This window comes from Labeo rohita, chromosome 1 (genome assembly GCF_022985175.1).
Source record: "Labeo rohita strain BAU-BD-2019 chromosome 1, IGBB_LRoh.1.0, whole genome shotgun sequence".
NCBI lineage: Eukaryota > Metazoa > Chordata > Actinopteri > Cypriniformes > Cyprinidae > Labeo > Labeo rohita.
This window is the reverse complement of record NC_066869.1, coordinates 36,420,648-36,444,245: the sequence shown is the minus strand read 5'-3', so window position 1 is coordinate 36,444,245 and position 23,598 is coordinate 36,420,648. Positions and strand designations below refer to the sequence as shown.

The 23,598-nt window shown below is 34.6% G+C and overlaps 2 protein-coding genes across 3 annotated transcripts; one reads left to right on the top strand and one right to left on the bottom strand.

The window, feature by feature from the left end:
* Positions 1-11,589, top strand: tmem192 (transmembrane protein 192). Of its 2 annotated transcripts, none has more exons than XM_051121083.1 (6): positions 1-149; positions 703-855; positions 1,067-1,328; positions 2,252-2,389; positions 7,671-7,773; positions 10,871-11,589. In XM_051121083.1, the coding sequence occupies exons 1-6, from the start codon at positions 120-122 to the stop codon at positions 10,992-10,994; spliced, it is 810 nt and encodes a 269-aa protein (XP_050977040.1). In that variant the 5' UTR covers positions 1-119; the 3' UTR covers positions 10,995-11,589. The 2 variants fall into 2 exon arrangements, with proteins under 2 accessions (XP_050977040.1, XP_050977049.1); XM_051121092.1 differs by lacking the exon at positions 1-149 and adding an exon at positions 196-276.
* A 2,020-nt stretch (positions 11,590-13,609) lies between these two features.
* On the bottom strand, positions 13,610-18,753 carry apela (apelin receptor early endogenous ligand). Its single transcript, XM_051108453.1, has 3 exons — positions 18,489-18,753; positions 15,838-15,927; positions 13,610-13,964 (listed from the first exon to the last, which is right to left on the bottom strand). Exons 1-2 carry the CDS (start codon positions 18,562-18,564, stop codon positions 15,839-15,841), a joined length of 165 nt encoding a protein of 54 aa, XP_050964410.1. The 5' UTR covers positions 18,565-18,753; the 3' UTR covers positions 13,610-13,964; position 15,838.
* Positions 18,754-23,598: the final 4,845 nt, after the last annotated feature.

The window sequence follows — 23,598 nt, the reverse complement described above, 5'->3', positions numbered from 1 at the left end:
GTCTCATAGTAGGAATGGACAAACGTTGGGAAGCCGGAAATCTAATTTAGAAATGTTTGTCCGAGCGGCTTGCTTAAATCCGGAAATTTTGGCTTTAAGTGTGACGTTAAGGCAGTGTGATGGCGTCTGAGCGTACATCGGCGTATGGCGTGCGTATAAACATTTTGTGTTTCGCTTCCTGTTTTCCTAAGTGTAGGAAAGCAGAGTCACGAGTACAGCTGTAATACAACTTACTCAATTCCAAATGTCCCTGACATGACAGGCTGTTGCTTTGATGTGTGTGGTTTATGTGTACTATTAAGTGACACGCTTATTTGGTTTTGCTGTTTTTGTTTGTATGCTTTTGTTTGTGTTTGTGTAGTAGCATTAGTTGTAGAAGAATATACGTTGTACTTATAATCAGAGTTAAACCTCCTTTCAGTGACTCTTAAGTCTCTATTTCTAACGTGGCTGCTATTCGTATCGCCAAATGTTTTGATAATGGCGCTATTCCCTAGGTCATTTAACTAGTGCAGGAGCCTTTTACAGAATGTTTCTGGAATAGTGAGTCATTATTAGGCCCTAATACAGTTTATGCAGAAGCACTTTGAAATGCATGACTTCAAAGTAACATTTAATGCTTTCAGCTAATGGCTGTAGTGTATGGGTGTCATTACAACTTACAATCTAACCTGTATGTGTCTGTCTTGTGTTTGTGACCAGAATAACACAAATGTAGACTTTACACAAAGCACTGATGATGACCCTCTTATTGATGGACCACTGATATCCCAAGATACACTTGAGTCAGTCATCAAGAGAGAGTTTAAGAAATTGCCCACTCATTGGGCAGTGGGTGTCATCTCATTTTTACATGTGAGTATAGAAAAAGACAATTGCAAACCCTGTTTTCACTGCACGCACTTGAGAAGGAAAATGACTTGTGTTGAAAACTCACCCTCCGTTGTTCTAGACTTCTTGTAATTTTTGTGTTAAACAAAAAAGAAGAATCTTCAACCTTAAATTAACGCACACTTTGCAAGAACCACTTTCACAGTGTGTTTTTTTGTCATTTCTCTGTTTGCAGGTAGTTTATGTGGTGGTGTGCATTCTAATCACAGTATTTTGCTGGCTATCTGATGAGCACACTCCTGAGTGCACTGCGGCATTGCAGGGCATCGACTCCAAGACTGTGGTCTTACTGGGAAAAGTTGCACTCTGGGTGTTGGTCTTTATATATGATAGATTTGTCCAGCATCACCATAACGCAGTAAGACGGAGAGGTTATCTGGACTTCTACAGACTGACCCGAGGAATTAAAAACCTTCCACTGCTCATTCACTCTACAGGTGAAAAGATGTTTCATACTATGTTAATATTCCACTCATGTTTTTCTTTGCCACTTCATAAAGTGAATCTCCATGAATAACATGCTAATGCTAATTGAACTATTCTTTCAGTCACGTCCAAATACATGTTATGTTTCACAAATGACCACTAGATGGCAGCACAGAAGCAATTATTGTAACTGTAAACAATGATTAGGAAATGTTGGAATTGATGCATAATTGCTTGTATTTGTTATCTTAAATGACTAAATTCTAATCTATTTTTTTTTCATTTTCTAATATCACAAAGTTTACACTACCATTCCAGAAAAGCTTTTTGAAGAAATTAGCAAAGTTGCATTAAATGGATCAAAAGTGACAGAGATTTTTAAATCGTTACGAACTATTTTAAATAAATGCTGCGCTTATGCACTTACTATTCATCAAAGAATCCTAAAAAAGTGTCATACTTTCTACTGAAATAATAAAAAGCACAACTGTTTTCAACACTGATTATAATAATAATAACAATATAAAATATTTCTGTAGCACCAAATCTGCATGTTAAAATGATCTCTGAAGGATCATGTGACACAGAAGAATATTCACATATTGATTTTTTTTTTTTTTTTTTTTTTTGATCAAATGAATGCAACCTTGTTGATATAAAAAATCATACCAAACCCAAACTTTAAAACAGTAGTGGATATTTCAGTCAGTGTTTGTGAATCATACCAAAGTAATCTAACTGATTTGAACTGAACCATGACCAAATTTCAGATTTATACAGTGTATCATTTAGTAAAGAAGCCTAATCAAATTAAATTATAATCAAGTAAATATATAGACTTCTAACCAGTGATCAACAGTAATTGATTTTCAATGGCTGATATAGATATCCATGGCTAATATAATGCAGAATTCCTCTCTTTTTTTGTACACAGGTAATGCACTGGTCCTGACTGTCATTGCTCCATCTGCTCTGCTGGATGCAAGTGTGAAGAATCTTTCAGTATATCTTCTGTTGGCTATCATCTGCCTGGAGCTACTGCTGTCAGTTATATGCTTACTTAAATATGCAGGTACTCGCACACAAGATTTGTTCACTGCTCATTCTGAATCATATTTCTTTGTAGTATATAACACAGAATCATACACCAAACCTTTTTTCTCTGTGCATTCATATGTGCACACATGGGGTCCAAAATTCTTTTTTGCCACACAGCCAATAGCATGAAAGGGATAGTTCTGCCAAAAATGCAAATTCTGTTATTAATTACTCAACCTCATGCAGCTCCAAATCCATAAGACCTTCGTTTATCTTCAGAACACAAATGAAGATATTTTTGATGAAATCCGAAAGCTTTCTGACTCTGCACAGACAGCAATGCAGCTGACACTTTCAAGGCCTAGAAAGGTAGTAAGGACATTTATCAAAGATATTGTGGGTTTGGAACAACATGAGGGTGAGTAAATAATGACAGAATTGTCATTTTGGTCAAACTATCCCTTTAAGTACATATCCCACTGGCCATGTAATGGTAGTTTTTGTACTATTTTATTTTAAACATCTTTTTTTTGTCCTTCTGAAAGTATAATTATGTGTTTTTTTTTTTTTTTTTTTTTTTTTTTAGTGTATTTGAAGAAAACATTGGTCATTTCATAACTCACATCATCACATCTTATTACCTATTCTCTAAAAAGCTACCTTACATAAATACACTCGTTTTGATGGCTAATTGCAAGTAATAGTCACCACAAGAACAGTACATGCACACCTCCCCCAGCATGCATTACAATGCCAAAGCTTCTGTCCTTACCCCCTCTAGAAACACACCAGGCAGCTGATGTCCCTCTCATCCTCTTTTACTCGCATTTTGTGCTCCATATGATAAAATAACAGTTTTTTTCCCTCTCCCGTGGTAAGAGATAGAGAAGAGAAGGAATATTTGAGAGAATGTCTAAGAGATGTGGGGGGAAGAGGCTTGTTATGGATACACGGCTCATCTTTGCCAAAGGCAACCTGAATCCACCCCACCCTAATACACCATGGCATTGTCTTTAATGTTGACACACACACACTTACACACATTCTCGTATCAGTGCCTGGATTCCAGAGATGATTAGTGAAGTGAAGCTTGACCACATGTTATCTATAGAGACACACCCTCACTCGCTCACTTCATTCTCAATGAGGTCTATCAGCAGATATCACCTTGTGTCTCATATATCACTCTGTGAATTATGCATGAGGCCGGGGAAATGTTTTTGATACAAGTTTGTAAGTGTATACACGAGTTCAAAAGTTGTTTTTATTTCAAATAAATACTGTTATTTTGAACTTTCTATTCATCAAAGTATTTTAAAAAATGTGTCACAGTTTCCATAGACGTTTTCAGCATTGATAATAATAATAGTAAGCAGAGGAAGAAATGTTTCTTGAGCTCCAAATAAGCATTTCAGAATGATTTCTGAAGGACCGTGTGACACTGAAGACTGGAGTAATGGCTGCTGAGAACTCCGCTTTGTCTTGGAGACTTGTTTCAAAAATATTTAAAACTCTCGTGAAGCTTTGAATAGTAGTGTATGTGAGTAAATAGTGCACAATCTGGAAATAACAATTTCAGAATTAAATTAAATTAAAATAAAATAAAAATTGAGATAATCATTGAGAAATATTTAAAACTCTGCACATTTTCTTTTTCTGTTTTTGCTTCCATTGAAGCATAAGATGCTCTTTGGAAAATATTTGAAAATTCTTATGTATAACATGATCAGCAGAACAGAGTTCATTATGCTGCTGACCGTATACAAGTAACCTAATTCTGAAATTATTTTAAAAATTTAATTTCAACTTTTCATTCAAATTATGCTGTTAATGTAATTTTTAGTAAGCTATATTCAATTTAAAAGATGAAAAATGGCTATAGACGTTATGTGTATATAGCTACATCTACAAATGTGAGATTATACCCAAAAGAATAAACCCGGGTCTGAATCAAAAACCCTTTATTTGCCGCACATTTATTGTGCTGACGAGTGATCTCTATCCATTTAACCACCGTTTATCTCCTCCTATCCATATATCCATCTCTCTGTCCCCTTCCTAAAGGAAGGTGCAGTTAGGTCAGAGTCATGCTTCAGGGTCTTTGAAGTGTCCTCTGTGATGTTGTATCTCTGCCTCGCTCTCTTCATTTGAACATGAATGCAGCGTTCTGTATGGGCCGTATGCCGCCTCTGCACTTCAAAGGAAGTTTAGGGCCCTTCAAAGGGGGCGAGGGAGGTGATTGGGACCTGCATTGTTTTACCGCGATGCACGGACAACATTCGCTCGGCCCCCGTCGTGTCCAAATGTGCTTGGGGATGGCATTAGAGTGGAATGCAGAAATATGATGCTCGAGGGAATTTAAAGTGCGCATTTTTTTCATTCAGAGCTCTAGAATGGAATGCCTTTCAGGTATAAGAGCTTGGATATGTTGCACAAAAGTGCTAAATATTTCTATGCTTTGACTTCTGAGCAACATTGTGTTAGAATGCAAATGAATTATTTGACCGTTAGGTTTGGGTTATTGTAACGGTGTTTGTTTTTACGGTGTCTTTTGTGGAGGGAAGCACTACTGTTTAGCAAAGATATAAGGAATGTGACACGTATATCAGAAAGACTGTCGCTCTTTCTCTTTAAAAACATTCTTTAAAGGCTATTCTTGATGTGTGGTGACAGAAACGACAAATTACCCTTAATAACCTTACAGCATTACATATCTAAACTCGCATACACGCAGTATTTGTCTCAAATAACTGTTTTAGCTTCATTTACTATTATAGGTTGCACTTATATGGCACTTGAGAGCGAGAGAAAAGGTGTGCATTATCTCTAAAGAGGGATTCCCTGATCTCCTTCCTGCCCAACTCAATGGCCTGTTGGCCCCCATTTCCTGCAGGTGATTGAAGAAAGAGCAGTTTTATCTGATTGGTGTGTTTGTGATGGGTTAGCCAGGTGTGGGTCAGGAACAACGCTGAGGTGTTTGTGTATGTGTGTTACTGTTTTTGGTGATTATAGTGTAATTAGAATGTATTCAGAGACCCTGAGATATCTTGAGATATTTTCCACTTTGATTTGTAGATCATGACAGATATGTTCTTCTAAACATTCTTCTAAAGCACAAACTATACTTGCTAGTTTTGAAGGTGAAGTACTGAATTATTTCAGTATCAGAATATTAGAAATTCAACATTAGAATTTCAATATTTGTTCATTTTGTCATCAATCAGAACTGTCCCTTTTGTCAGTTGTTGCTCAAGACATAAGCTATCTATCATTAATTGAAGGCATCTTGATGGATAAATTTAGAGCGATACTACCCGGTTTGATTGACCAGTGGCGGACTACAATTGTTATGTGCCTCGAAATATTTTTTTCGTAGTGTGTTTCGATAGAAAATGGCTGCCTGGGGATGTTGATGTTGAAGATAGCCACTATGCAACTCGATCTGCCTTAAAGAGACTTTAGCAACAAAGCTTTGTTTGGTGTTAAAAGTACATCACTAGAGTTACACTACTGTTCCAGAATTTAGGGTTGGTACAGTGTGTTTTTTTTTTTTTTTTTTTTCCCCTTTCTTTTTTCTATAAGATCGTTTTTACACTTTCTTACACAAGGCAACATTTTATTTGATCAAAAATACAGTGAAACCTGTAATATTGTGAAATTTTTACAATTTAACTTTTTAATATTTTGGCATTTTTTGATATGTAGTTTATTCCTGTGATGATCTTTCAAAAATTGTTATGTGCTGACTTGGTGCTCAATATTTCTTAATGTTGAAAACATTTTTGTTTTATTTTTTATTTATTTTATTTTTTAGAATTTTTGACTAATGGGCAGTTTAAAAGAACAGAAGTTATTTAAAACAGAATTTATTTGTAACCTTTTAAAAGTCTTTCCTGGCACTTAAATGCTTTTGAAGGGTAATTTGTGCTTGAATGACTTTACAAATATTTGTCCTGATGTACATGTATTTAAATGTACACAGATGTAACACTGTAATCTATGTACATAACAAAATAAAAGAACAGATTTCACAAATATTATCTGTTGCAATGTCAAACATTTTAGATGGTATTGTTTAACATAAAATGTTTAAAAAAGTGCCTGTATGTATTTTAAAACCAAAAAAAGGAGGAGGTCCAACCAGATATATTACTTAATGGTGAAAAATTACAAATTGTGCCAGAGTTGTTTTAGACTCTTATTTAACAAAAAAACTGTGCAGAAATTTTCTGTTTTATTTATTTTTAATTTTTTTGCATTTTTTGATCTTTTCTAAAACTTTTCCCTGTTGTATTACCTTATGGTCACAAGCAAGAAAATATATTCTTAGACCTTATATAAACATGCTTTAAAAGTATTTGGCAAGAAATTCATCCTCTGAAAGGCATTTTAAAATCAGACATTGCATTGCCATGGAAAATGTACCAAAAATGTATCAAAATCATATTACAAAATGTTTTCATTCATGAATTACAAAAATGTAAGTCTGGATAGTGCATTTTTATGTCTGTGTTCAAAAGTGGAGTGACAGTTAAAGGGTTAATGTACAAAATTGTTATTTTACTGCTATTATATTGATGTTTTTATTACCTAATGTGCTTTGGTACTCTCCTGCCCAGAGACAGCAAAAAAATAAATGTAATAAATAAACAAATAAATAATTTGGTTTCCAGCTATCCAATTAATTTTCACTACGTTTTTATCTAAATTTTTGTAATTTATTAATTTATCCCAATCTGCCTTGATTTGGCATCATGCACATAGTGTGAACTCTAGAGTTCAGATTCCGAGTGAGTTGGCTTGAACTGGCTGTTCTGTCGTACTGTAGGGAGTGAAAGTTTGCTGATTGAGAGGCACGTTAAAGGTGTGAGAGAGGAGGGAAGTGATGTGTGAAATCACACAGTTGCTTTGCGTTCTCACGCTCACAAAACACACACTAGCCACGCGTCTACTAGCACACCTTACGGTGAAGAATATCCACGCTGAACGTGACTCCTGCTCACACACACTGAACGTGTGTCTTCACACACCTAGCTCACGTTAAAGCATGTCTTGCACCATCAGACACACACCACAGCCATCAACATTTCTGTCTGGCTCAGTTGTCTCATTTTTTTAATGGTAAACACATCCTGTTTATTATGTTAAAGAAGGAGTTGAAGTAAGAATGAGAGTGTGAATGAAAAGGTAGATATGAGTTCCAGGTTGTGATGGAGAAAAAAAAATATTTTCTGATGTCAGACTTTTGGACCCTGCTGTATATTGAAATGATTGTTTTTTTGGATATTTATCCTCTCATATTCTGTGTGTTTTAGTACACGTGGTGAGGTTTAATAGCAAGAAGCCACATCCTGATGTGACTGAAGAAGAACGCTCTCATGGCTGCTCCAGTGAAGCACATACAGAGACAGGCTTCAGGTAAAAAACATTAGTGATAGACCCATATATACAGTGCTCTCGATTAATATTGGCACCCTTGGTAAATATGAACAAAGGTGACTGAAAATAAATCTGCGTTGTTTATCTTTTTGATCTTTCATTCCAAAATGTACAACATTCTAACTTATTGCATTATAAAATAAGTGTTTTTCTCCAATGCATGTTGGCCACAATTATTGGCACCTCTAGAAATTCTTATGAGTAAAATATCTCTGAAGTATATTGCCATTCATATGTAACCCTGGACCACAAAACCAGTCATAAGTAGCATGGGTATATTTGTAACAATAGCCAACAATACATTGTATGGGTCAAAATGATCGATTTTTCTTTTATGCCAAAAATCATTAGAATATTAAGTAAAGATCATGTTCCATGAAGATATTTCCTGCCGTAAATATATATAAACTTAATTTTTGATTAGAAGTATGCATTGCTCAGCCAAAATATTGTCCTATCCTAACAAACCATACATCAATGGAAAGCTTTATTTAGATGTCAAATGATATATAAATTTTGATTTAAAAATCAACCCTTATGACTGGTTTTGTGGTCCAGGGTCACATATTTACATTTTGTAGTGCACCAGGGTGACTAGGAGCATGAAATTGTTTAGCCATGACTTCCTGTTCAACAGGATTATAAATATGAGAAACACAAAGACCAAATTCCTTTAATCATCTATCACAAGGAGTAAAACCAAAGAATATAGTTCTGGTGTGCAGAACAAGATTATTGAACTTCAGCTAAAGAATTGAAAATCCCCATTTCCATCATCAGGGCAATAATTAAGATGTTCCAATTAACTAAAGATGTTACAAATCGTCCCAGAAGAGGATATGTGTCAGTATCACCCTAATGCATGATGAGGAGGGCAGTTTAAGTGGCCAAAGACTCTCCAAAGATCACAGTTAATAAATTGCAGAGATTAGTTGAGTCTTGGGGTCAGAAAGCCTAACAAACTCCAGTATATTGAGCTGTCGGACTGGAACTTCAAGCAGAATTGGCTTCTGTGGTCAAGTCAGACTGAGGGGAAAAAAAAAAAAAAGCTTTTTGCCAGCAAACCCACCAGATGGGTTTGGTGTGCAAACTGAGATAAAAAGTACCCCATGCCATGATTAAATATACTGCTGAATCTTTAATGCTTTGGGCCTATTTTTCTAACGCAGGTCCTGGTCTTCTTGTTCAGATACATGGCAGCATGGATTCTTTCAAAGCCAGCAGTTCTAAAAATCTAAAAATCAAATCCTGACTGCCTCTGATAGAAAGCTTATAATAGGTTGGATAGGCTGGGTCTTCCATCAGGGCAATGATCCAAAACAAACATCAAAATCAACCCAAAAATGGGTCACTGAGCACAAAATGAAGCTTCTTTTAAGGCCATCCCAGTTCCCTGACCTGAACCCTATAGAAAATGAGTTAAGTGAACTGAAGAGAAAAAACACCAACACAGAGCTGAATATCTGAAGGATCTGGAGAGATTCTGTATGAATCTCCTGTCATATGTTCTCCATACAAATCAGGCATTGTAGCAGAAAACTCAGAGCTGTTACTATCTTGGGAAAAGGACATTGCAATAATTGAGTGCCAAAATTGTAGCCAACATGAACTAGAGAAGAACGTTTTTTTTCATAATGAGATTTTTCCCCAACCTCTATTGTTTTAGTTCAATTATATGTTGCAATTTTGTGATTTTTTTTTTTTTTTTTTTAATGAAAGATCAAAAGGATAAACAAAGTAGATTTATTTTCATAGCAACCTTTGCTTCTATTTACCGAGGGTGCCAATCTTAGTGGAGGGCACTATATATATTATATATATTGTTCTATTAGTTCTATTACTTTCCATTGGCCAGTAGCATACATTCAAATTGTACTTGATAAATGATCAGAGATGCATTGTTCTAAAGAATATTGTCTGATATATTTGACTTTAAAGGGGTCGTCGGATACCAAGTTAAAGTATAAAGTGTGTTGGCAGTGTATGTACACATCTACCCTATAATGATAAAAATCCATGCAGTGGTTTTTATTTAAAAATCTGTAAAAATAATATTCCCTTTTTCAAATCGAGCCATTCTCAGATGCTTGTGCATTGTGGCGTCACACCGACAGAGGCTGCTCCCACAATAGTTGATTGACATGAGCGTCTTACCTCAGATCAGTTGTAACAGTCCGACCTCCATGTTTTGATGCTGGAGCAGGAATGTCAGTTAGACAAGAACTGAGCGATTGAGGTGAATGTTGCTGGATGTAATAATGAACATAGTGGTCGTCATTTACTCCCGACATCTGAGCTGCTGAAGATGCAGTGGATTACCTTTGTTTGTGAAGGGAATGCGTCTCCCGATCTACATATATCCGTCTGTGTTTGCGCGAATCATTCATGATCCAGCTTCACTTACAGCAGAAGTGAGTGTAAGGTTTTTTTTAATGAATCTTTGCGATCGCCTTTCCTAATAATGTGCTAGTTAGCAAGTTTAGCAGCTAAACGTAGATAAAGTAAACAGGCTCGTCACTCCACAGAGAGAAGAGAGGGACGGGGCGAGCAGAGCTCATTTGCATTTAAAGCCTTGACCAGAATGGGATGATTTTTGCAGAGCTGATTTTGACAAGGTAAAAAGGATGTTGTTTTACACAGCCATTGAGAATTTTTAACCAAAGTATATTATAGACTTTCTTTAAGACCCTAAAGAATCATATCAACTTGTGGAAAATGGGCATCCGATGACCCTGATGGGGGGGAAAAAAAAAATGAGCAAAGAAAGTTTGTATCATAGGCATGCATCATTTCTTCATTCCAGTGGTTCATAGTAGGCCTCCACTAGTTAAACAATATAAGGTCATGTTTTTTTATACTTGCACCTCTTTTTTAAAATAAAAAGCAGTTTTCCTATTTTTTTTTTTTTCCTCTCATACCTGTACTGGTCAAAACAGGCCAAATTTGGGCATCCCTAAATATAATGCGTTTTCTGTGTGCCTAGTGTTTTCATAGGCACATGCACACTCATATTTCAATCTCATGTCCTGTGGACGGGTCAGACGGGTGCCCATGTGTTTTGTGGTTTATTTCACAGGGACTGCTCCAGTCTGGAGGATGTGGTGGAAAAACAGGCAGACCTGATTGATTATCTCAAACAGCACAACAGCGTTCTGAGCAGGAGGATCCTCGCGCTGACCGCCCAGCAGATCAGAGCCTGACGCGTGCAGACAGAGAGAGTGACTCAGGTCCGTTTGTGCATATGATGGGGTCTGAAGCCTTGCGTGCGAGTGTGTGTGAGGCTGTCTATCTTGACTGGCATCGGCAGCCATGGCTCACTGATCAGAAGGCTTTTGGTGGGAAACGAACCCTGGTAACCTCTCTAACGACGCTCTCGTGTTTCCATGACGACAAGTCTGAGTAGACAATGCTTGCAATTAGGAAGTCAGAAACCTCTGCTGGAGAAATGTTCTGTAAAGATGTTCATTATAAGTTGGGGATAGCGAGATCTAGTCAAACTAAAAGCTTTATCATGTAACTTGTGGTTTTCCTTGTTCATGTCTGTGAGAGCACGAGTAAGTGGGTACTGTGATAGTTACGTATCTCATTTAGTTTCTTTATTGTATTTTGGCTTTGTGGATCAGTGCTGTTTTTGTGTGTAAGAAATGCCAGAAGGATGTTTCTTGTGTTGGAGCTATTCTCAAAACATGACCTTTTTAGTCCTGATGCTACAGATGTTGTGATTTTATGTAAGATAATGTGAATAAATTGATTGAAACTTCTTTTTGGAATAAAATGTTCACAGATTTTATTGAATTAAGTTGTTTGAGTTTTTAATGTGCTTGTGGTTTGATGATTTTAAAAAAAGTGTTAAGCAAGAGATAATTCAATTTAGTTCAAATGTATTTGTATAGCGCCTTTCACAATACATTTCATTGCAAAGCAACTTTACAGAAAATTAAAGTTTAATGCTAGATTAAAATTTTAATTAGAAATAGAATTTTGTATGCTGGTTACATATGGTTTGGGAAAACTTGTATGCTATGTTCAACAAAAGTTTAAATGATTCGTGTGGTGTAAATAAGTAAAAAGTCATTTTAATTAAAAGTAATTAAAATCAAGATATCAATCTTTACAAAAAGTAGCAAAAAATATATTTTAATTAAAAATGAATTTGAAGTGTTGTTCTACATGACATTTTACAAATAAAAAAGGAAAAATTATAATTTTAGAGCATCTTCAGAGGTCCTCTCTATGATATCACAAATTCTTTTTTTCATGAAATTTTGGATGTATGGAAGCCAGTTTCCGCCACTTAATAAAAAAAAAAAAAAAAACGTTTATTAATTTTTGATTAAACTTTATTTCTTGCAAATGCGAGTTTGTATCTCGTAATTCAGACTTTTTTTCTCCCAATTCTGACGACACAAATGCAAGTTTGTATTTCGCAATTCTGACTTGAGTTTATGTCTCAGGATTTTGATATTAACTTGCAATTGTGAGTTATAAAAGCCAATTTTGTAACCAAAAAAAAAAATTAAATAAATGCATGTTTGAGCTGTCTCAACTGAAAATTTCTTGCTCTAACATATCTCAAAATATGTCTGTGCCATTGTTCTGTCTCAAGATGCACACCTGTAACATTTTCTTCTAAGGCATTTTTATAAAAGCTACTTATATATCTTAACTAGAGGTCCTCTCTATGATATCACAAATTATTTTTTCCATGATTTTTTGGATGTATGGAAGCCCGTTTCCACCACTTACAAAAAATTTTTTTTAAAAAGTTTGTTAATTCCTTTTTTTCCACAGAATTGCGTGATACAAACTCGCAATTCTGCTTTTTTTTTTCTTGCAAATGCGGGTTTGCATCTCGTAATTCAGACTTTTTTCCCTCAATTCTGACGACACAAATGCAAGTTCGTATTTCGCAATTCTGACTTGAGTTTATGTCTCAGGATTTTGATATTAACTTGCAATTGTGAGTTATAAAGTCTTTTTCTCATAATTGTGAGTTTATATCAGAATTTTGAGATATTAACTTGCAATTTTAAGAAAGTCAGGTTTTCAAGATTTTTTTTTTCAAGCAAATATGAATGTGTATCATTTTTTTTCTTGCATGTGGGAGTTCCTCACAACTCTTGACTTTTTTTCTTGCAATTCTGACTTTTTGTTCTCAGAATTTTGAGATATTAACTTGCAATTGAGTTATAAAGTCAGAACTGCAAGATAAAAACTCACTGTTCTGACATTTTTCAAGCAAATATGAATGTGTATCTTTTTTTTTCTTGGATTTGCGAGTTTATATCTCAAAACTCTTTTTCTCAACTTTTTTCTTGCAATTCTTTTGTTCTCAGAATATCACACAATTCTGACTTCTCTGAATTGCAGGTTTATATATCACAATTCACAATTCTGAGAAAAAGTTTACTGCAAGATAAATAATCAAAATTATGAGATAAAAAGTCATAAGTACCTTTTTATTCAGTGGCAGAAACGGGCTTTCATAGCTATGAGTGTTTAACATTATTACTTAATATATAAATCTGTTTTTAAGAGTAGTAGTCAACAGAAAAGAAAAATATATATTCAGAGGGGGTGGGAAAAAAAAAAATCACCATCTGGGATCAGGAATGCTGACCTTTCTGATCAGTGTTTTTTCTTTTTCAAATTCTGTCAGTCAAAAACAAAACAATCCCAATTTGTCAAAACCAATTGTTAAACCAGGCAGTCTATTGATCCCAGTATACCACTTTTCATTCACTTTTGACCTCCCTCTCTCGCTTCATACAATAACGCTTGCAAGTAGTAAGGATTGAGACACATGAAGCCCAGGTGAAAAGACAATACACTTTTTATTTAATCAGGATAATAATAAAACATTTGAAGTGCATAACTTACATATAAACACATTTCATTCAGTTCTTACTATTTACAATGATTCTGGCAAACTCAAACTGATTGTGCGATGAGTTTTCAGCACATTTGGTTGCAGTGGATGTCCCCATGGCTTGTTCACTAACATTCATAAAACAATACACTTCCTTTACAGAAGCTTGGCTTGGTTACAGTGTATGGGCAAATGAACAGTCCTCAGTGAGTCTGATACGAAACCCTTCTCTCATTTCCCATCCATCGCCGCTCTTTGGTTTTCTGCAGGCATCATAAGGATAGCTACGTAGTTGTGAAACCTGATGGAGAAGAAAACAGAAACAATTTCAATACACAATCATTCAAGCTGATGGAAAAGATATTTATTGTTCTTGATGTGATCTTTGAGCAGCTTTTCTTTTAGACATTGTTCCTATCTATATGTGTGTGCGCGTCTGTTTGTGTGTTTTGTTAACTCCAGACTAGCTCTGCCTCATTGTGTGGGGGTCATAGAGTAAAGGTTAAAGGTGACAACCTCTCCAGAGTGTCTGAAAACAGTAGGCGGCTCCGGTAGGCTGTCACAGTGAATGTGTGTCCCCACAGATACAGTGTCACACACACGTTTCACCATGAACAACCACCTAAATTTCAACTGATGAGTATTTCGAGATTTTTTATATAAGAACCAACTACAAGTTGTACTTGACATCCACTGTATGACTGAGTTTTGCACTTGTACAAGTAACAAAAAGGCCCTTCAGTAGCCAAGACACACACAAACTATATTCACCTCTATTTCACCTTATGACCTCTTTGTGTGGTATTTGTGTGTTTTATACTGATTGTTTAGTATGTTCTCTTCAATCTATTTTGTTTTATTGTGTTTTGTTTTACAGGGGCAATACAGAATAGCTAATTTGCAGCACTTGTTCCTGTTTAGACTTTTTAGAAACTAAGAACTTATTATTAATAATCACACAATTTATTCTGTTTAGGTTAGTTTTTATATTGATCTGTTGTCTTTTAAATTCTGTTGGTAAACCATTCCATAACTGAACTCCCTTCACTGAAACAGCCACCAGGTGTTTCTGAGGACTGGCATTATTAGGCGTCCCACCCAAGTTTTACAGTGTGTGTGGCAGATAGTTAAAATGGGTTGTATTTACGGGGGTAGGGCTTTTCTCGTCCGTCTGTGCGTCTCTGCTCGGTCTATGTAGGTTTCCACTCTTTTGTGTGTGTGGGTGGGTGGGTGTGGAGTGTTTGTGTTTACTCCCGGTCCGAGAGAAAGTCACACAGCTATAAAGATCCAATAATTTCCCAGCTCATTTAGTACAGGGTATTTACCCAAAGTCTCTGTTTGTTTCCGCTGTGGCTTAAGGCCACTGAAGATCCAACAGACGGTTTGTTAATTAATCTGGCTGTCCATTCTCCAAAGATTACAATGGAGTGGTGCCCAACTAACAGCGAACATTCTCAGAATGTTCTGACACAGTTCTCTCAAAGAGTTCTCTCACAGTTCTTTAAAGTACCATTCTTCCAGTACTATTAATAGAACATTTATCCAAGTTTCAGAAGGTTCAGAGACAATTTGTGACCCTGGACCACAAAACCAGTCTTTAGGACATTAAGTAAAGATCATGTTCTATGAAGATATTTTGTAAATTTCCTACCGTAAATATATCGAAACTTAACTTTTGATTACTAATATGCATTGCTAAGAACTTCATTTGGACATCTTTGTTTCAGATAGCTGTATCTTATCCCAAATTTTTTTAAAAATTGACCATTATGACTGGTTTTATGGTACAGGGTCACATTTAAAAGTAACATTCCTATAGTGTTTGAAAAATGCTTAATAGAATTTTCGTATAACCAAAAAAAAAAATGTAAACATTTAATAAATGGACATTTTGAACGTTACCAAAACATTCCTAGAACGTCTTATTTTTGTTAGCTGGGTAAATGTATTCTTAAATTAGGTGCGTGCACTTGTTGGGCATGGTTTGGTGTGTGTCGTCAAGGAGTCGCAAAAGTAATTTGAGGTATTTTGCGATTATTTGTCTGCAAATAGTTGCATGGAATGTCAGAATTTGGATTTCCTAATGATGCTCCTCTTTGAAAGCTCTTTTTCAATATTTGCTCATTCCTTAGAGTAATAAAAGGGAATAAATAGCCAGTTAAGTGAAGTCTTACCTCAAGGGAATGGCACTCTGGAGTGAAGAGGTAGACAGCGTTTCTTTGGACAGTTCTGTCTGCGATATTTCCGCCTCAGGTTGAGAAAATCTGGATAGGGAAAGGTGAAAAAAAAAACAGTTTTTAGGACTATGAACTATTTTGAAACGTATTTCAGCTGTAAAGCTTTAAAAAGACCATTATGCCACTCAATTTAGTTCAACAACAGTGTGAATGTTGCTGAATTCATTACTGTGAACAGTAAACAAGATAAACAAAATTGTATCCTTTGGGGAGAGATATGCATCCCTTGCCCCCTGAACCCCTCCCCTGATTGGGGTGTTACCTGAAATAAATTCAGAATGAGTGGTCACCCCAGTTGGTAACAAACAATCTGGAGGGCAATATAACAATCAGAGGTTCTTGTGATAACGCGCATGTCACTTCCCTCCATAAGCAGCTATTAGATCCTCTCCCAGAGGCGCGGGGACAATGGCACGGTGCGCACGGGAGGAGAACCGGGTGCTTTTATATCTGCCTTTGACTAAAGCTATGCGAACTCCATGTACCTCCCTCTCTTTCTCTCTTTCACCGCAGTAACCCTATGCTAATGCATTATACCATTGTGCTCAACATCATGACTAACAATGAACGCCGGTGCTTGATCGCCCACGGGCACCAGATTAATTGCGCATAGCCGCCACAAGCAGCGGGGGATGACAGTGTATACACGTAGGCTAAATTACATTTAGTTACAGTATACGAATATACCTGTGTTTGGATAATACGTAAATTGTGTAAAATGACTTGGTTTTGTGCGTAATTGTGGTTTATCTGCACCTTTGCGATAACAATTTTAAAATATATTGTTATATTTAGTATAAAAGTGCAAAAAATAACATTTATGCCCAAGTCAAGGGTCAAGTGGAGTCTTTGTGAAACCCGAGCTCGTCTCTGGAGTATGTTAAGATGCTGAGCTTTTCAGAAGCGTCAAGCGCCACTTAAAATCCACTCAAAGCACTGACCCTAAATCAGCCATGACTGAGCACAGACCACTAACCAGGACAGACCTAAATATGCCAGCTAGTTCCTGATTTACTAATGAGGTGAAGTTTTTTTTTTAAAGTGAACAGCTGTTACGAAAACGTGTGGTTTTACCACAGTAAAAGTGTAGCAACTACGTTTTTTTGCGTGTTGACTATGGTTGTAGTAAAACCATGGTTAAGTTGCATAAAGGAAGTTGGATAGGCCTAGTTGAATGGCTAAACCGTTCTGAGTGGCTATATATAGGCCTATATACCTGAATATACCTGAATATATTAAAAAAGTTTGAAACATAGGCCTAATTTATCACGAAAACAACTTTCCTTACAACTGCTAACTAACTCCGTGAACAATCAGTCTGTAACGACAGGCCTATTTGTTTTACAAACCATCAGTACACAAAACTTCATTTCGAGACGATAACTTTCAGTTTAGTAAGTAAATCAGATGTTGATTCAGTAGTTAACCGCTCTGAGCATTCAGTGAGTTCGTTGAGGGAGTCGTTCGTCAGACTGATTCAAACCAAGAACCTAAGAGTCATTTGCTCGTGAATCGTTTGCACTTTATTTTTGTTTTTAAGTTGCAGCCCGTAACCTAGTTTTCTTTCTGTAAGCCTATTTCATTATACACTTTTTTTTTGTAATGTTCACTTCAGACCACAAGCTCACAACTCAGGTAAATTGTTAATTATTTTGCTGTGGCGCAGTAGATTCGGTTCAGTGATTCACACTTCAGCGCATCAGTTATCGCTTTAAAATAATCAGTGTAATTCACTACTAAGCATGATTCTTTGGAATTATAGACATCTAAATAAAGTTGATTTCATATTTTTAGGGGGACAAAATGGGATAACTTAAAACCGAGTAGTCAAGAAAAAGTGAAATAAATGAATAAATATAGGACAAGCCTATTTGTTTTACGAACCTTCACTACACAAAACTTCATTTCGAGACGATAACTTGCAGTTTAGCAAGTAACTCAGATGTTGATTCAGTTACTGCTCTGAGCATTCAGGGAGTTCACAGAGGGAGCCGTTCGTCAGACTGATTCAAATCATTAAAAGAACCTGCTCATAAGAGTCATTTGCTAGTGAATCGTTTGCACTCTATTTTTGTTTTTGAGTACTGCACACAACTTAGTTTTCTTTCTATTAGCCTATTCAACTGAACACTTTGTTTTATAACATTGACTTCAGACCAAAAGCTCACAACAAATTGTTAATTATTTTGCTGCGGCGCAGTAGATTAACGGTTCGGTGCTTCACACTTCAGCGCACCAGTTATCGCTTTAAAATAATCAGTGTAATTCACTGCTAAATATGATTCTTTGGAATTATAGCCATCTAAATAAAGCTAAATAAAGGGAATAATAAATAAAATAAAATAGATAAATAAGTTATAATTGACAAACTGCAGGTCAAGTAGTCAAAAAAAAGCACTTATAGAATAAAAATAAAATAAATACTTTTGCTTGTTAGCTTACTTGTTTTTCTTAATTTATGGTTTGTTGAAACTGTTTTATTCCAGTTTTACACCATGCAACAGTCTTTGTTTCACACCCATTTTTTAACAAGCTGAAATCATATAGCCTATTCTGTACCGTCGAAACAAGGTGTTGTGGTTATGTACCTTGTTTTTCGGCGCTGGTGATGAACAGGACTGTCAGCAGCAGCAGAAGGAGATACAGCGGATGGAAGAATCTCATGGTGATGCTGTGTGAGGTTTGGTCCGCTGCGCAGACCCTGAGTGTCGTCTCCTCAGATGTCTCCGGTACCTCCGAATGCAAATTCTCTGAATATTCAGGTAACGTACAAATCCCGTTATGTGTCTGTCGGTCTCAGTAATTTTTCTCTGAGCTCGTATGAGATGCCGCTATAGTGGATGTGCAGCTCAAATAAATCTCAAAGTTTTCCAAAGTTTCAGATGGCGATATCACTCTATTTATTTAATGGGATGGAAATGAATAATATTTAGATGACCTAATAATTATTTAATAAATATTAATGTAAATGTTTTTTACAATATTTTTTTTATTTTTACATTTCCATTAATAAGTATTTAAACAAAGAAAATTATGTTTGATTACATTTTCCAAAAATAATACATTTCACAAAAGTATAGAAAAAAAAAATTTTTGCATCACATTTACAAATGATGCCAACCAAAACATACCAACAAGAGTGCAGCAAAATATATTGAATACTTTTAGGTTTACCTGCAAAGTGAAATCCAATATTTTCATTAATTTGTGATCTCAGGTTTTTGGACCCCACTGTGTGTGTATTTGTGTTTTTGTCTGTGTGGATAATAGATTATTGAGAGATGACGTCTCATAATTTGTATGCAGTAGTGTGTGTCTGTTTTTGGTTAGAGATTAGCACTGGTCAAAGAGGTGTGTGAATTATTGGCTGGCCTGGTCAGTTAAGTTGTGTGTGTGTGTGTGTGTGTGTGTGTGTGAACGAGCTGTGAAGTGCTGATTATAGTGTAGCTGTTGGATCTATGAGCTCTCCCTTTACTAATGAGCTACTATTGTACTTCACTACCTAGAACAAAACCTCACAACAGGAGAGCCAGCCTGACACACACTTACACACTGGCTAAAGTCTGTTAGAGCTAATGTACACCTATTTCATCAAAAGTATGGATTTACACGGTCTAATACTCATCTTTACTTTTAGAGGCATGAAATGCTAGTAAATCACCCCGGAAGAAAGAGACAAATCATAATGGCAGAGCATTAGAATTATAATTCATCACACAAAGATAAATATAGTTTACATTAGGGTTAAGCTAGGATTTAAACTGAGCCAGTGTTAATTCAGGAACACCCCCCATGTATCATTTGCACGTAAACATCGCGTTGAATGATGTCTACACTGGCTCCCTTAAGATCAAGTCCAAGTGCTGTGAATCTAAAGCACTGGAGACAAAGTTGCAAAGACTGTTTATCCCAAAACAGACTAAATAATGGTAGAGTCACTTTCTGATGGACAGAAAGTGGGAGTTTTAGCTCAGAATGGCTTTTCTTTGTGTGCATGCTATTGTTCAGTGACGTGATACTAAATTGGACAGATACCCCAGTGTGTTATGGGTCCAATATGGTAATGTTATTAGTTACAGATACCCCATGTTGTCCCTGTGCACATGTGCGTTATAATGAGCTGGAGTTGCGAACGGCTTCACTGTGCAAGACAATGTGTAAAACTAGTATAATATGCAAATAACATAACAGCTCCATCAAGTAAACAAATGACTGTAAATATCAGATCATTTGTAGGTGTATTTATGTGAATGAAGCAGGGTTATTATTGTTAACCAAAACAAAAAATAAAACTTTTAAAAACATTTTTGTTAAATGAAATAAAGCTGAGATAAAATATAAATATCAGATGAAAAGCTTAAAGTAAAAAAAAAAAAAATGGCTTATTAACTAACTAAAAATAAATACATTTGAAAATTCTGAAAATAAACAGAAAAAAATGAAAATATATAGAAACTAACACTGAATAAGAACAAATAAAAATTATTTAAACCTAAATATTATATATAACAAGTAAAAATGAAAAAAATATATAGTATATCTAGAATAGAAATAAAAATAAATTAAACCTAAATTGTAATACAGTATCTAAAAAACTAAAACTAATAAAAATGACAAAAACACACAGAAAAATGTACAAAAAAAAAAAAAAAAATAAAATGAAAATCCAAAAATGAAAGCTTTTGAATGAATTTTATGCCATAAAATAAAAAATAAATTTCTTTTTTATTTAAATATTATATTTAACTAGTATAAATGACATAAAACAAAAAGCAAAAAAAAATGCTTAAAAATAAATTGTCAAAATAGAAATGAAACGTTAATAAATAAAAATAAAATCTTAAAAAGCAATGTAATAAAATTTTAATAAAATTTATATTTTGTTTTATATTTAAATAAAATGTAAAATGATAAATTGATAAATCTATCTATCTGTCTGTCTAGATAATTTTTTTAAATTGTAATAAAGTATATCTAAACAAAAACTAAAACTAAAAATGACAAAAACACACAGCAAAATTACTAAAAATAAAAAACATGAAAATATGAAAATATAAAAATAAAAGCTTAAAATTTGGTGTCATAAAATACAAATTAAAGTTCTGATTTATTTAAATATTATATAACTAGTAAAAATGAAAAAAAAAAAAACACTCCGCAAAATGACTAAAAATAAATTAAATAAAAATAAATTCTTAACATTTACTGTAATAAAATGTAAATAAAATATAATATTTTGTTTTATATTTAAATAAAATATAAAATATTGATAAATCTGTCTATCTATCTATCTAGAAAGCTAATAGATAATAATAGAAATTAAAATAAATTAAACTTAAATTGTAATACAGTATCTAAAGAAAAATTACTAATAAAAATATTAAAAACAGCTAAATTACTAAAAATTCAAATAAAATAAAAATAAAAAATTAAAATTTAATGTCATAAAATAAAAATTACATTTCTGTTTTATTTAAATATTACATATAACTAGCAAAAATGACAAAAATCACACAGCAATATAACAAAAATAAATTACAATTAAAATGACAATTGAACGTTTATAAATAAAAAATAAAATTATAAAAATTAATTAATAAATTATTGATAAATCTATCATCTAACATGTAATACTAGAAATAAAAATAAATAAAATCTTAATTGTAAAACATTATATCTAAACAAAAAATAAAACTAATAAAAATGACAAAAAACGCACAGCCAAAACTACTAAAAAGTTCAACTGAAAATAAAAAAAGCTTAAAATTGAATGTAGTAAAATAAAATTTTATTTATGCTTTTTTTTTAATATTTAAATAAAATTCTAAATATTAATACAAACTATAGTATATAAATATCCTAAAACAGTACTGTAATGAAGTCACATAATAAAGTGTGTAGGGGGAGGTTTAGGGGTAGAATGAGTGTGTGAGTGTGCCTTACTTGACCTCTTGGAGTGCAAGTGTGTGTTTGTGCCCATAATGAAGTGCGTATGTGTGCGAGCCGAGTGTGTGCGCCATATGTGTGTCCACTCATTGACCTTTCTCATGTGTGTGTCCATTTATCTCAATTCTTCTTTGAAATACTGGCCTGTCACTGAGTTTTAGTGTGTGTTTTAGGTTTTTCTGATATAGTGCAGCTGTCATAGATGCTGCCTGCCTGATTAAACATCCATTTGTGCCAACTGTGTCTGTGACTACACATAATCAGAGCTTTTTCATGTCAATTAGGATTAAAACCCAGCATGTAACTAATGGACGAGATAGACGCACCAACAGCCCAACACTTCAGTCCTAAAACCAGCTTTTCACCCCCATGCCAGTGCGTGTGTGTGAGCTGATGCGTATATATGCAGATACATTCATTTATTGCTTTAGCGTTTGCAAAAATCTCCTCATCTGCATCAAACACTCTGTGTGTGTCTTTTAATTCTCCCTGGTGATTCACAATGTGTCCTGCACTTTATTCCCTCAGTTTGAATATGGTAATGAGGTTGTATTCTTATTCGGAGCCACCTGGTATCCATGGAGACTGATACCTATAGCGTCGCATGCATGAAAACACAGATGTTGGGGTCAGTTTGCCCATTGACTCGGAATGAAATCACAGACGCAGCACGGTCTGGGTGGGTGTATGTCTGCTGTTTGTGTGTCAGTGTGCCGTAACGTTTGCTTTATTAGGGATTAGATGTCATTACTTGGATTAACCTGCCTGCTCAAATAATCCCTGTGCTAAGAGACGTGAGTTACTGACTCCACCCGCTATACTGAAATCTTGAGGAAGAAATTTAGATGCCTTAAGGTATAATATTGAAAATGGTTATTTTGGTGCATCTGACACTAATTTGTAATGCAGAATACAATTATACAAATTATACACATCAAAGCCAAAGCAACAAGTGGCCTATCTAGAGGTACATTGATCACAGAAATAAATTACATTTTAAAATATGTTCAAATAGAAAGCAGTTACTTTAAGAAGAATAATATTTCACAATGTTACTGCTTTTGCTGTATTTTGGATCAAATAAATGCAGGCTTGGTGAGCCTGTTTTGGGAAAGAAATTATAGAAATTAATACTTTTATTTAGCAAGGATGCTTTAAATTCAAAGACATAATGTTACAAAAGATTCTTTTTCAGATAAATACTGTTCTTCTGAACAGTCAAAGAAACTTGAAAAATTCTACTCAGCTGTTTTCAACATAATAATAATAATAATAATAATAATAATAAATGTTTTTGAGCAGGAAATGAGAATATTAGAATGATTTCTGAAGGATCATGTGACTGGAGTAATAATGCTTAAAATTTAGCTTTGAAATCACAGGAATAAATTACATTTTAAAATATATTTAAATAAAAAACTGTTATTTTAAATAGTAAAAATATTTCAAAATTGTACTGGTTTTCCTGTACTTTAGATCTAATAAATGCAGGCTTGGTGAGCAGAAGAGACTTCTTTAAAAAGTTTACAAATCTTTTGACTGGTATTGTAACTGTCATGTGCCTGGTCTTTGTCTTCTGTATTCGTGTTTAAGGACTTTTATTTTGTAGTTTTTGTGTCTTATTGTTCCCTGCTTCCCTGTACCTCTGTTCCCTTGTTTGTTGCCATGGATCTTCATTGAACCACACCCACTCCCTCATCAGTTACCCCGGTTACCAATTAGATCATTACCTCACCCTGTGTATAAATAGTC